Source organism: Schistocerca gregaria, chromosome 3, assembly GCF_023897955.1.
Source record: "Schistocerca gregaria isolate iqSchGreg1 chromosome 3, iqSchGreg1.2, whole genome shotgun sequence".
Taxonomy (NCBI): Eukaryota; Metazoa; Arthropoda; class Insecta; order Orthoptera; family Acrididae; genus Schistocerca; species Schistocerca gregaria.
The window spans coordinates 233,211,572-233,226,989 of record NC_064922.1 but is presented as its reverse complement, the minus strand read 5'-3'; the positions used below and the strand labels follow the sequence as shown (position 1 = coordinate 233,226,989).

The 15,418-nt window shown below is 39.0% G+C and overlaps 1 protein-coding gene across 1 annotated transcript in view; it reads right to left on the bottom strand.

Annotated features, from left to right (window-relative positions):
- LOC126356018 (tether containing UBX domain for GLUT4-like) overlaps positions 1 to 15,418 on the bottom strand; it is a 61,738-nt gene that overhangs the window by 20,388 nt on the left and 25,932 nt on the right. Inside the window, exons 3-6 of the mRNA XM_050006669.1 lie at positions 9,152 to 9,321; positions 8,908 to 9,067; positions 8,379 to 8,832; positions 7,927 to 8,060 (exon numbers count right to left, since the gene is read on the bottom strand). Coding sequence (XP_049862626.1) covers positions 7,927 to 8,060; positions 8,379 to 8,832; positions 8,908 to 9,067; positions 9,152 to 9,321 — 918 coding nt within the window. The remainder of the gene's footprint in view (positions 1 to 7,926; positions 8,061 to 8,378; positions 8,833 to 8,907; positions 9,068 to 9,151; positions 9,322 to 15,418) is intronic.

Below are 15,418 nucleotides of genomic sequence, written 5' to 3'. Positions count from 1 at the left end.
ACACACACACACACACACACACCAACAACAACAACCTGTAAATCATACAGCAGTACTCCTTACAGGTTTTGATTACAGTGTCAATGTTTTTCCAAGTTATTTGTAGCAATTATATCTTCTTGGCCTAGGCAGTGGCCAGGCACACACATTTTTGTAGTTACAGTGCTTTGGAAGATGGCACTACATATAAAGTCCAAAGAGTCACTGCATGGCAGAACTTATAGGCCATAAATGGCTGGCAGAATTATGTGTGGCACTGCAGCTAGTATGGTGGCACTGATAGATGTAACAGCTCTGCCCTGCAGGCCAGGTCTAGTTTTATGTTCTCTGGCGGGCTTTTGAAACCTCTGACCAGGATATCAGTTCTCCCCCTCCCCCCTCCCTGAAATGGAGGTTTATTGCTGGAAGTGTTCTGGATTGTTTCAGGATGTGAACTAGTGGTGTAGTTTGTGTCTCTGCACTTAAGCCCACTGGCTGGTGTGAGGAACTGGGAACATCCACCATCGTACTTGGACATGGCAATGTGTGCATCATTGGCTGTGGTTGTAGAAGCTGCATGAAGAGTCCATCTCTAAGTCTGCATCCACTGAAACTGCCACTGGTTTTCTTGGATGCAAGTTATATCTTTGAACACGTGGAACTGGCAATGGTGGGCTTTCTAATGCAGTGCGTACCACCGGTAATGATGCTGTCAGTTGGCTATGATGACATTCAAAACACTTTAGTGTGTCAACTGACCTGATGTGCCACATGTATGTGTCCACATGTCCTTTGTTCCCTACAAGCATGTACACACTGGTGTTCCTGGTGCGTATTACCATGTGTGCCAGGTTCGAGTTTTCTAGGGCCAGAATATGGAAGAGTGTCATGGTTGTCTCCCATGCGGGTGATCCACTAGGCTACAGTCCTGAATGGGGGTGGTACTAAATATGTACTCATGAACAGCTGCTGTTATGTTGGTTTGCACAGCTTTCAACATTTGTTGCTGAAACGTCTGAAAATCCTGGATTGCTTAGACTTCATGGAAGTAACTGTTTGTGCGTAATAATGATGAAACTGCTTGATTTGATGTGGAACTGCCTGTAGATGTCACCTCTGAACTATTAGTAGTACAGTTCCTGATAGAGATATTATATTTTGTGCGTATGGACTTTTACATAATATATCAAACAGTTAAACAGTTAAAACTCAAAAACTTTTACTTACAGTTATAGCTCCTGATCTAACTGAATAAACGACAACTAGGAACATTTTCTTTCAGTAAGCACAATGAGGAATGCGGGCTTGCAAACTGGAAATTATTTTCCACTGCTTTCTAGCTGACGACAAAAATAGTTTTCAGGCTCTTGTAAACAGTGAAGGTAAGTGTAAAGCATGCACAGACCATTCAAGTGTCATGACATAATGAAGTAACAACCATTCGATTATTTACCTGCCACCCCAGATATGGTTCATTGTCTGACAAACCGTACTGTGAAAGTGATTTGTACAAAATAGGGAACTCGATAGACACTAGCAGGATACTGAAATGAAATATGCTGAAACCAGTGCAAGAACAGTGTTAAGATTTGCTTGAGAGTGTGGAAACTACATTGTGAACATTAGCCACTGTAAACTTGAGGAACTGCAGGCTACTGCACACACTCACCAGTGCCCAGTGGAAAGTGGGTTTCACAGCTGTCACATCTGAACAGAAAAGATGAAACCAGAAAGGACAAAGGATGATTATGGGACTAGTAGATAAACTGCTTTGGTATTGGCAGAAAATCATTTCCGCACCTAGAGATAATGTGGCTAGGTTAATTGAGTATCTAGAGAAAGTGGGAAGAGTAGCTGCTGTTGTGGGGCATGTGCAGAGTAGTAATAGGTCCTCTAACAGTCATATAAACAATTGAAATAATGACAGTGGGAACACGAATGTTAGAAGAATGGAATGCCATTTTAGATGAAGAAGAGGTAGACAGCCACTGTGCTTTCGCAGCAATTATTATGACGAAGGCAGAAATATAAATAATGTATAGTTGAGACAAGATGGAGAGCAGAATGCTACCCGATCTAATTCTGAATCAAATTAACATAATACACCATCTATTAGGAAACTGGTGCTCACCAGGTGGAAGCAGTAACACAGCCAGTAACAAAAAACAGCCCACAGAAAGCCAGCACACGCCAACCGATAACAGGACAGTAACAGTAATGTACTAAACCACTCTCATTATCTAGCTGACAGAATTTGACACACATGAGAAAAATGGGACAAGAAGGAAAAAGAAAACGCTACAGATAATGGGGAAGAACAAATTATGTGGGCTAAATCATATGAGGATGAAGATGACAATAATGGCAATCTGAAGGCTGAAGTTTTGGTAGAGGAAGTAGAGTCAGTTTTGCAAGGTTTTGAGGAGGAGGAATTGTAAAGATGAAAGAAGTAGCAATAATAATGAGGTCAGGGAACCTATTAGCTGTATTGACTTGCCACAAACTGTCAAACTGTAAAAGCAGACAACAGTATTAAAGGTAGCAATGTTGCACAGGGACGCAGTTGCTCAGAGGTAGAGAACAGTTTAGCTGATGTGACAGGAAGTTATCAAGTGCTTTGATTTAAAACAGATGTAGTGTTTGATGACCCTGTGAATCTACTCATAAATGTACTTGCAACTGAACAAATTTACTTTAGTTGGAGACAATTTTATGGGAAACCTGTTCAAACTAGAATAACTCACACTGTTACAAGAACTAACATCTCAAGAATAACGGTGCATTGTCTTCCTGACAGTGCTGGCGAAGCCAGTGCTTTAGCCCAAACATTCTTTGATTCTGTTCTCAATAAGAAGGTGTTAACTGTCATGAAAGTAAGCAGTTTAAGGGTAACAGGTGCTACTGGAAAAGTTTCTAGGTCAGTGCAACATGAATCTTTTATTTTAGTTGGTACAGGTAACATAATAATAGATCACTTTGTATAATTGTGTTAAGGTTATGTGTCAAAATGTTGATTGGTACAGCCCTTTTAACTAAATAGCAAAGAAAGAGTGACTTTGATCAGAGCCACTTAGTATTAACTTTAACAGAACAGATTCTCAAGGGATTATGGAGCTTTTCATTGGAAATTATGGGGGCAGTAATAATGAAGCATGGGAACTGCCTAACATAGTAATGAGAAATAAGGGATATGTGCAGGAAGATACTGAATTTAGGAATAATGTGCAAAATGCTAATACAGAAGAGAACCATATTCTGGAAGAAATAGAGGCTAGGATACAGTCAATAGAGCAGACTTCTGATAAAGAGTAGAATTAGGGGAAATGTTCACCACTCATCACACAGTATTCTCAAAGACGTTTGGTTAAGTTAATGGATATACATGCCATTTGAATGTAAAGCCTAGACAGGTATTTTTAAAACACTTTATAAGATGTATGTTGTGAGAATGGAAGCTGTTAATCAAGAAGCATTCAGGAAAATAGCTAAGCTTCATGCAAACGCATACTGATTGGAATACATCTATGAAACCTTGTAGATCTGAACCCTTTTCAAAATTGATAGTAATTAGATTCTGCAGAGAGTCTTCCACTCTTTGGTGGACACACAGTTTTGCGCACTGTGCAGTCCCAGCTAGTTGAAACTTTTTCCCCTTCAAGTTTCATTTTCTTCTTCTATTTATCTATAGTAAGTAAGGAATATGTGCCTTCATGTTTTCCATATGCTTTTAGTTTGTAATATATTCCTAGTAAGAAAGAATGATTCCCGAAAATGACTACACCCAAATGACGACTTATAAGAGAATATAAGAGGTAATTTGCAACAGCAAGTTCTAAATGTTCAAATAACAGTTAACTTCTTAGCATCAATGATTGAAAAATAATGGTACAAGTTAACGAATAATACGAAATATCCACAAAAATAAAGATACTTTGCATTAAAAGAAATAACTGAAGTTGGAAAGCCCTAAAATCTGAAAGGATACAATGTGCATAAATTAATAATTTTCATGTTGGAAGTAAGATTGTCTGCAGATAGAGAGTATTAATATGGTGCCAATAGAGGCAAGACAAAGTGTTTTGATACTAACTGAAGATGTACAAATGTGGTGTGAGGATCACACCAAAAATACGTGTAAATACTGAGGTCAGTAAGCTGATGAAGATAAATGGGAGAAAGAAGCATCGGATATGTAGGAAAGTGAAATATATTAATAAATGAAAATGGGGGAAATAGGAGAAATGAAGTCAGTAGCCTGATATATATGGTAAAATTGTGGAAATTGGCATGTAATTCCCTCCTGTCTCATAAAATAGGACTGAGAAACACGTAACCTTGCTTAAAGCAAATGCTCAATTAACAGATAAATACCGACATACACAGACAACAATACAGATAAACGAATGTGTTAAGAAATGTGAATTGTAGAGTACTGGTATGTTATAATGAAAACAGCTTTTAATTATGTGTGTAACAGAGCAAGTAACTGCTGGTGGACAAATGACTCCTTTAGCATACTGATCCATATGATAATTGAGCCATATGAAGACGGAGCTTACAAAGGTTACTCGTTTTGCTAAGTAAAGCAACATCTAAAGTAATGAAGTGAATTGCAAACTAGCCCAAAATGTGACATTTAAAGAGACATATGCTGACTTTCAAAGCATAATGGCTGTAGTTAAAAAAAATGCAAAGTTAGTGATTCAAGTACAATAATGAAGCCGGCCGCGGTGGTCTAGCGGTTTAGGCACTCAGTCCGGAACCGCGGGACTGCTACGGTCGCAGTTTCGAATCCTACCGCGGGCATGGATGTGTGTGATGTCCTTAGGTTAGTTAGGTTTAAGTAGTTCTAAGTTCTAGGAGACTGATGACCACAGATGTTAAGTCCCATAGTGCTAAGAGCCATTTGAACAATAATGAAGTAACATGTAAAAGTGAGCTAGAGTAACATTACAATTTTATGTAGCAACATACTGCCAATAACTTATTTTGAAAAAGTTAACAATAGTTTCCCAAATAATATTTTTTTTCAAATAATAAAATTTTAAAATAGAAAAATTCTTTCTGATAACTGCTAAATTAATTATAGAAGGAAATTAAGAGTATGGAATGTGTTTTGTCCTCCCTTAGATATAAATTGAGAACAGAAACTTAGGGTATGTTACCTGTTTCTCAGGGATGTGGAGACTCCATGAAAGGCATCCTACATGCTGTATTGGAGAACGAAGCTAGGAGGACACCAACAACAGTGACTCTTCCCCTTTCCATTTTTGTAAGACTGTCAGAGGGACACAAACCATAGTGACTTCCCTCCATCTATCTTAAATGTTTTAGTGAAAGTGGTTCATAAGGACATACACATCACAGTGCTTACAGTTGTGGTTAAATGAGTACTAAAAAAAGCTATAAAGGAGTGAAATGCTTCTGTGCGTTCCTCATTCAGGTAAAGACTGGTTGTAAAAAGCCACTATATTATGTTTTTCTATATTGTTAACTTTGTGGGGACATTAATAAGGATAATTTAGCTAAAATCAATTCCATTTAAAAGCAGTCAGCTATAGTAACATCACTTGTTTACAATATTTAATTTTGTTCAAAAATAAATTTTTCAAAAAGGTAAATGGAGGGTGACAAGGCAAAACAAGTGCTGTATCATTTTAAGAGGTGCAGATGCAAGCATGTGTGCCAGGGGTTACCCCAGTTCACTACTACCAGCACCACATTGTCATAACACACCTGCCTGGGCTTAACATAAAAGGATTGCACCATATCTAAGAATGAAACTAAAAATTAAAGTAAATTTTCCAAACTTCATCAGTGTATGCTTCAGTATATTAATATTAACATTGTAAGGTCTCAGAAAGATCAGATGAATATGTTAGACAAAATATACGAGCTTGAGAAAAAAATAAGTGACACTGAATAATAAGACTACAAAGCTAAAAATTGTTCAGGATATGCAAATGTATGTCACAGCTAAAAGTTACAGGTCTCAGCTTGATTATAGCAATACTTGTTCAAAATCTGCTTTTGGATGAAAAGTTGAAGCTGTCACATAGATGAAAATCCGTATGTAACCACAGTTTGACGTAAACGCATTAAATAAGTAACATCAATAAGCTACTTATATTAGTTTTCAAGTTACCAGCTTTAAAAAAAAAAAAAAAAAAAAAAGGAATGAAAATATCATGATAGATTAAGTATCATTTGTATTTGTAATAGAAAGTTCTAATTGCAACACTCGATTACATGCATGCAGTAATACAGCTGTAATAAAAACAGAGTTTACAAGGAGTCTTAAAGAGGCAGTTCAGAGGTCATGTTCTACTATGTACTTCATTCTAAAGATTCTAGCTGGCAAAGTTTAAATGCAGCTAAGCTAAAACTTTAGAGCAAACTTAACTATCTATATAAAACTTAAGAAGATTGTAAATTGTTAAACAACAGAGCGAGTAAGTAATACAGGTCTGAGAAAGGGGCCATTTAAATACTGCTACCCGAGTCTAGGGCAGTTGACAGCAGATGTTCCGTTTGGCAGTCCACTGTGCCCATTTACAAATATGGTCAGTGAGGCAGTTCGGTGGAGACACTTCACACCGAGATATAAATCTGTTTGTGTCAGTCAAATGCCTGCATATGTTTTGTCTCAGATTGATGTCAGAACTGGGCAGACTTGAAGGCATTTTTGGTAAAAGTAGAAAGTGAACTCCTGAGGAGTGCATACTGTCCCGGATCATTTAGATTTCATGGACATGCCACCCATAATCTTGCACACATAAAAGAAGGGGAGGAACCTCTACTTGCTAGAAGAAATGGAGATTCTTTAAAAGAAACACAGCAATGTTCCGAATGTACAAGACAACGAAATAACATTTTTTAGTGGATTTGTATAATTATTTTAGGGCATTTACATGATTATAAATTTGTTATGTCTCTTTTACGCATGTCACTTCACAACAACCCCCTAACCCTGCATAAGTGTCAACTTGACACTCTGATACCACACTAGAGAAGCAAGACGAAGCCTGGTATAGTGTGTGCTGCGAGATGGGGCAGCCATGGACTGATACCGATTGTAATGTAAGATGAGCACCCATATTCCAATTGTCTTTATTCCATTTTATCTTATGAACGCCCTAATTATTATTGTTGGTAGATTTTTTTAGTGTTTTAACTTCATGAACAAAGTTTTACAACCTGATGGTGAAGCATCATCTCTGAATATGCTTTGTTCAGCAGTGTATAGGACATAAATACAGATGAATGCTACTAATTATCACTGTGCAAACTTAACAGCTTTACCTCATACCTGTAAAGATAATATTAAAAAACAAACATCCTACTATTCTTGTGTATTACTCGAATGTTTGGGATCCGTACCAGATCAGATTGAAGGAAGATATCAAAGCAATTCAGAGGTGGGCTGCAATTCAGAGGTGGGCTGCTAGACTTGTTACTGGTAAGTTCAAACAACACACAAGTGTTATGGAGAGTTTTCGGGAACTCAAATGGGGATCACTGAGGGAAGGCAAAGCTCTTTTCAAGAAAATTTAAAGAACTGGCATTTGAAGCTGACTGCTGAATGACACTACTGCTTATAACACACATTGCAATTAAGGACAATGAAGATAAGATACAAAAAATTAGGACTCATACGGAGGCATACAGTCAATCATTTTTGCCTCACTATTTGCAAGTGGAGCAGAAAAGGAAATGATAAGTAGTGGTACAGGGTACCCTCCACCACACACTGTATGGTGGCTTCCGGAGTCTCTATGTAGATGTAGAAAACTGACATTCCCACAATTAAAGGAGCAAGTTGGTGTTTATGTAACTTTCATCAGAAGATGCTGTGTTCATAAATGTAACATCAATCTCAGTAATAATGTTCTGTCAAATTGACAGTCAAAAACCACAATTCTCATTTAACGTTAGCTGCAAACTTACCTTCGACGTTTTATATCTCTCAGTAATATCCGTGCATCCTCTACAGTCAGGTCAAAAAAATCATCTGGGAGATCATCATAAACAGCACTCTGCACGCAAGCAGAATTGAAAGCAATGGCATTTCTATCACCTAACTGAAAAAGAAACAAAAACTTATTTACACAGATATCACAGTGTTATGAAAAGCCAAAGCACTTCAACAGTGCTGGTAAAAAAACATTAAAATTTTTCTCCTCACAGAAAATCACAATTGATTTCCACCAAAAACTTATAACATTATTTTATGATATTCAAACTTTGGATATTTGAATCAAAAACTAGTTTCATTTTTAGATCTTTATCAATTACTGAAATAAAGTTATAAGGAAATAGCCAACCCATCATTTCAAACAGAGCATGATGATATGACTTTTGAACCTCATTTCACCAGTTCACAAAGATGAACATCTTACTAGAATAAGTTCTTCTTCAACAGGTTCAGGACCTGGATCTGTACAATGTGTTGTGGTAGGAGCAGCTTCTCTGTCAACAGGAACATCCATCTTCAAAGCATCATCTCTATCAATTTTCTCTGTTTTATTTTCAGTACACCTCTGAGAATCAATTAATGTGTCCTGATTTTCTTTTTTCTCTTCAATTTTAGTAGTAACTTGCTGTACATTGGTTACATCTGTGGAATGCACACACCCTTCCATGTCTGCACTAGTAACATTCCTTATTGCTGATTCAACTGTCTTTGAAGTTTCTTTGTGGGGTTTTAACTCCTTAGGTGATAATTTTAACTGCTCTGGTTGGGATTTAGCAATCTCAGGTGCCTTTTTAGTAACAGGTTCCACAGGTCTGTGTGGTAAAGGAGCTGATACATTGGCTTGATACTGGAGCTCTTCTGGTGCACGTTGAATCAACCTGCAAAATTAAAATCTAATAAACAGAAAAATATAATTTTGAATGGTAGTGGTTACTGCAATGAAAGACTGTTACCTCAACATGGCTCTACCTCCAGTTATGCCCAGATTTCTTAATGTTGTTTCTCTAAGTTTCTGTACGCCCACTACTTCTGAACGCATATATATCACCACAGGGTTCGAGCTAATATCTATTCCTTCTGGACAAAGTTTCTGCACAATATCCCATAAATTATCTAAAATAGAGAGCGAAGAACACAGTGAGTGAAATGAAAACTTCATTAGTCTTTCATCCTAGATTATTGTTGAAACATAATCACCTGTTGGCACAAAACTTCCCATGTTCCTGCTTCCAGACTCAGACTGTAGAGCAACAGTAACTTCAGATTCTTTTCGTTGCTTAGCTATTGGTGCCATTTCCAATTGCGCATTGTTTGGAAGACCAGAAAAACGTATTGCTGAGGTCAGGTCCAAGACATGATTGTGATGTCTGAAGGCACACAATTAAACTCATATAATTCTTAATCATTTTGTCATAATAACTGTATTAATTTCTTACAATGAAAAAATGTTCACAGTTACTATTCACCATCAAGCACTTACCCACATTGTTTACAAAAGAACAACAGAGACTCAAGAATCAAATATTTTATTAATAAAAGAGGCCTGAAAGTCAAATAGAAAATAAAGCTGAATAGTTCACACAGCAAATGGAAATGTTTCTTTCAGAGCAGACACACTGAGACTGAAAGATTTACAATTTACATCATGCATTATTTATTAAGAAACATATGGTATTTCCCAGCATCTGAAAGACATTCTCAGCATGTATGTTGGTAAACGTCAACACCATATTTGTAACCCACAGGACCTTCAACAACAGTGCAGTCATTTCAAATTTCACAACACTAACATTCTTTTCAATATTGACATTGTTTCCCCTCTTCAGCGGAGGTGCCACTAGAAGAGAATAAAAAGCTGGACAATGAGAAATTCAATGATAAGATGATGGTGCTATTTATACACATCCCAACCTCTATCTATTTTATCTTTAATGGAGCCTGCCATGAAGAAACCAGTTTGGTTGCTAAGGGCAGACCCTTTTTCACCATTGTCACAAACCTGTATATGAACACTCAAAAGAGGAAGTTCTAAAATCAGCTAACTCACTTCTTTTGTGAAGTAGTAAACATGCTTATGGTTAGACATTGTGTAGATGTTTACCACACAATAGGCATCAATTGATTAAACTTTCATTACATTCAGAACTGAAGTCCACCATCAACATCAGTTGAGCACAAATACACTCAAACTTGTTGTAGCAGGGCAGCAAATAGCCTCTGAATGTCGTCTTGAGGAATTTCTTGCCGTGCTTGAAACACATGCTATCTAAGTTCATGATGATTACTGGCTGTAGGATCACATGGACCTATGTCATCCAATAGTATTCCATACAAGCCTTATGGGCAATGCAGTAGGCCGGATACGGATCCATAGATTCCTACAAGTTTACGGTGTGAACTGCGGAGTTGTGTCTTGCATTCCAGTTGGAATATGCCATTTGGTACTGGGATCATGAAGGGTTTGGGAACAGGATTTACCATTATTGCCATACAATGGAAAGCAATCTGACTCCAACAATTACATCAATCTTGTTGTCGTATCCAACAGCTCCCCACACCACGGGTCACGAGATTTGAGAGATATGGACTGAATAATTTCTGCTTCCTGTCACCTTTCACTGCAACTACCCTTCTGGTAGATATGTGGCTTGTGCTTTCTTACAACCACTGGGCACAGATTTCTATTCAGGGGTCTATAGTTACTGTTATGGTCTTCAGCCACAAGACCAGTTTGCTGCAGCTCTCCACACTGATCTATCCAGTGCAAGCTTCTTAAGCTCTGAATGACTACAGTGCCCTCCATCTATTTGAATCTCCTTAGTGTATCCATGCCTTGGTCTCCCTCTACAATTCTTACCCTCCTCATTACACACACACACACACACACACACACACACACACACACACAAATGGATTGAATAATTACGTTGGTACAAAACAGATTAATTACATCATGATCTAATCCCATAATTGCCATGGGAATTCATTCCAAATACCAATTAAATAGGAAACATATCATTCATCACTCCTGAGAACTTTCCTGGTGTGTGCTGCTTGTATACATGAAAGAGATGGTATTCATTTGCCTAATGCTGTTTTCCAATTTTCATGTATAGCTCTATGAAACATCCGATAACCAAATTACAGCTATGCCAGACAAGTTGTCCAGCCTCAGATACTCAGTGATTACCAAGCAAACCCAGAAAAGAAACTTCCTGGCAGATTAAAACTGTGCACCGGACCGAGACTCGAACTTGGGACCTTTGCCTTTCACGGACAAGTGCTCTACCGACTGAGCTACCCAAGCACGACTCACGCCCCGTTCTCACAGCTTTAATTCTGCCAGTACCTCGTCTCCTAGAAAGCCAGAACAGGTCACTAGTTGGAGTCAGCATACACAAAATACCCCTCATCCAATCTTCCATGTGATGCTGTGATGCCCAATGTCAACAGAAAGTGTCAGTTTGTTTCCTATTTCAAACAAAATTATTTTTAAATTATAATTTTACATTCCTATTCAATAGAGCACTCCAAAATTAGTCTAGTACGATATTTGTTTTATCAGTATGTACTAACAGGGACAGCAAAACATGAGGACTTAACAGCAATCAAGCAGCAACTCAGTAGTGTTGCACGTTTGGCGCTAACAAAAGGTGCGGGAGCCAGGACAGAGTTATCGCTGCTGGAGTCCTGATTTTTCTTTGTGTTTCAATATCCTTGTTAATACAAACTGATAAAACAGATATCCCACTAGACTAACTTGGGAAAGTTCCAACTACTTTGAAAATAATTTTGTTTGCAACAGGAAACAAACTGATGCTTTCTGCTGACAATGGGCATCACATGAATGACATGATGTGCACCATTCTTTGGGCTGACTCCAGTTACACAATGAAAAAACAAAATTGCAAATATCTGCTGAAATGCTATAGTTGAATTCTTTTATCTTGGTGGTTCGCGCATGCCCACCCAGACGCGGGAGATTGCTGCGTTGCCAGTTGCACACGACACACGCGCCAAGAGCAGCAGCGCCATAATATAGTATAGTTCACAAGGTTACGTTTGGGGGGAGCGCGCAGTTCATTAGTAAAGCCACCACAGCCGCGTTAACCCTTTTGCTGCAACAAAGACGTGCTCCTTGCATTCCGCGCTGTGCGCGATTTTGTCACTGCACTGCTCGCCTGTGCAGACACATGGTGTTCCGGCTGCTTTGACACTTATCATTCGCGCCCGGTGTAAATAAAACTTTTATTACAGTCGCGAAATACGGAATATTTCTCAATATTACATACGACACATATGTGGTACTTAAATTAATTGAGATATTTTTATACAGTAAATTTTATATGAAATTTTGGTATCTTGTCCACATTTCATTCTCAACATTGTGGCAACTAAAATCGACCATACGGAAAGTATACGCTATGAACTTTTACCTCTGCAAACTCTTCAAAATTTCGTGCAATAGTCTACTACATTTAATGCTGCACAATAACTGCGGTGAACATTGAAACAAAATTGTCATTTATGGGGGGAAGGTATCAGTGAAGAAGATGTGTAAAAATCAAATTTTCTGGCCAAAATTTTTTGTGAAATCGAATGATAAGAGTGTCAAAGCAGTCGGAACACCATGTGTCTGCACAGGCGAGCAGTGCAGTGATGACAAAATCACACACAGCGCGGAATGCGGGGAGCATGTGTCTGCAGCAGCGAAAGGGTTAATGAAGAGACAAAGCACTAGAAATGTCAAAAAATTGCATTCAAACGAATATAATCCGTGAAGTGAGACACTTCGATATTGTTTTTAAATAAAGAAAATATGAAGCACTGCACAAGGATTGAACTCACATCCTTTCACTTACTAGCTCAACACCTTAAACGTTACGCTAACACAACTCGTCTGGCAATATGACTCCATGAGGACTATAACATGTCACGTAAAATACTGACAAACATTGTTCGCCTGACTATAAATTACTTATGTTTCGTCAAAGTACAATAGGAAATAAACAATTACCGCTGTTCTTTATTGCGAAAAGCGGTTCGTGAGATTAATACAAACACCTTTCCTTGCTATCACCTGAATTAGGAGGTTTATTGCTTGTTTGGTTTAATTAATTGATAGAATATGAAGAAATTGGTATAAAGAATGCTTTTTCCAAACTGTCTATAAAAGGAAGTCTGCTTTCAAAACATTGCTTTTGTTCAATTACTTTATTGATGACTGAACATTTCTAAAACTGAAGACACTCGTCTGTGCTCTGCACTGCAGTCGAGATCTGGCAACGTCGTTCTCTGTTCATTGGCTGACTGTGTTTTGTGTCGTCAGATGCGCAGAACGCACCTAAACTCTGCCGCCAACATAAATGACGCGCACTTTAGTGACAATGCACCTTACGGCTCTTAGGAGAGACCCCTTGTATATACTGAAGTCCCCTGCCACAGTTCTCTCTGTACATTTCGACTAATCACAGAAGCTACTGCTGGGATTTTGATGTGGTTTTCACTAATAGATAGACTGCTTTATAAAGAAAGCTTGTGTATGTAGCTCACAAATATATCAAGCGAACTGACTGAACTATAGTGAATTAAAGTCTCCTCTCCCCACTGCCATCTAGCCAACCATAGGTCATTCCATATCTGAGTGAGCAGAGATCTTATTTGCACCCATAAGTCTGCACCTGGGAGCAGTAAAGCAAATGGGGCCAAGTAATCACTATAGCCAGTCAGTCAGTCTGTTCATTCCCTGAGATACCCAGCCAATATGACTTGGAGGGAGCCCAAAAAAACACAACCATGCAGTCAATATGATTAAGTTCAGCGAGAAGGCGATGAATTGCAGAGACCACGACAAGATGGTCTGAAGACTGCTCATTCAGCCACTGTGTATTAAAACACCGATAAGGGAGGTCCATTTAATTAAGTGGAGGGCTCTGTCAATGTTTGTCAGCTCCACTAAAAAAATACTACTTTTTCCTGGCAACAAACATTGCTCCTGACTGGCAGGAGATGTAAAAGCATGTCCTGTCTTATCCACACATTTAGTGCCGTCAGTGTAAAAATTGGTAGTACCCTGAAACTCCAGAAAAACTGAATATAACAAATGCCAAAAGGGGCAGGGGTGAGAGTTGCATGTGAAAAGAAGGTGGGCAAATTTGAGGGAGGAGAGGCACAGATCATGAGAGAGGACTGAGAGGCAATGTATCAGGAGGTAGATGCCCACAGTATGCAAAAAGACTGGGATATGTTGGATGATCAGGGAACTGCACAGGAGACAAAGAGTTGGTATCGATGGAACTGAAGAGTTAAGATCCGTGCTTCAAGAAGACTGTGCTTGGATCTAGTCCGGAAGGTGCCAGTTGCCAGAAAAACTCCACAACGTTGTAATGGGTCCAACAATTACAAAGCCAAAGGCTCCACCAAGTCATAAACCTGCCACCCACAGTCTAGTCAGGACAAGATCAGGGTCCAGTAAATACAAAGAAGAGTAGGCTGATCCACACCCCCATGAGGTGTGTGCATGGAAGCAGAATGCATTAAGCTTCTGCATGTTACTACAGGGTATGTCAAAAAATGTACACACGCTCTGCATTGTCATACAAAATTTATTTCCTGTTCTACATGGTTCAGCTTCTGGGCAAAAGTAATGTTATATTTCTTCAACAGGTGGCAGCAGAATTGTCACTCTTGCTGTGCAATCCATGGGTAGATCACATAACTAATGAGGAAGTATTGAATAGGACTGGGGAGAAGAGAAGTTTGTGGCACAACTTGACCAGAAGGGATCGGTTGGTAGGACATGTTCTGAGGCATCAAGGGATCACCAATTTAGTATTGGAGGGCAGCATAGAGGGTAAAAATCATAGAGGGAGACCAAGAGATGACTACACTAAGCAGATTCAGAAGGATGTGGGTTGCAGTGGGTTCTGGGAGATGAAGAAGCTTGCACAGTATAGAGTAGCATGGAGAGCTGCATCAAACCAGTCTCAGGACTGAAGACCACAACAACAACAACAGCTGTGCAATCCAGTTAGTGACAGGGATGTAACCTCGACATGATGACTGTATGTTTGAGCTTTGAAGTGTGGAAGTAAGTGATTAAATGGTACCAGAAGTTTCAGAATGTTGTTATGGTTCAATGACAGTGGAGAAGTGAGTATGGTATAGCACCACCTTGAAAGTTAACAATGACGTGTCTATGAGTCAAATTCAAAGTTCGCACATGCCATATCGGGTGCCACACAGCCGTCAACTTGGCGTGGCGTGCTACAAAACGCGCAGCACACAGCGAGTACCTCTGGCGCCTCACATGATGTGAACACGTCATCGTGGGGTTAGCGGCAGCATACACACCACTATCGATACAGATTACCCTGACGGCACTGCCCTTGCCAGCAGATGAGCAACCGTATAAGGGCGCCATCTACCAACACACTGATTGGCCGGACCTCCAGATTTAAACGA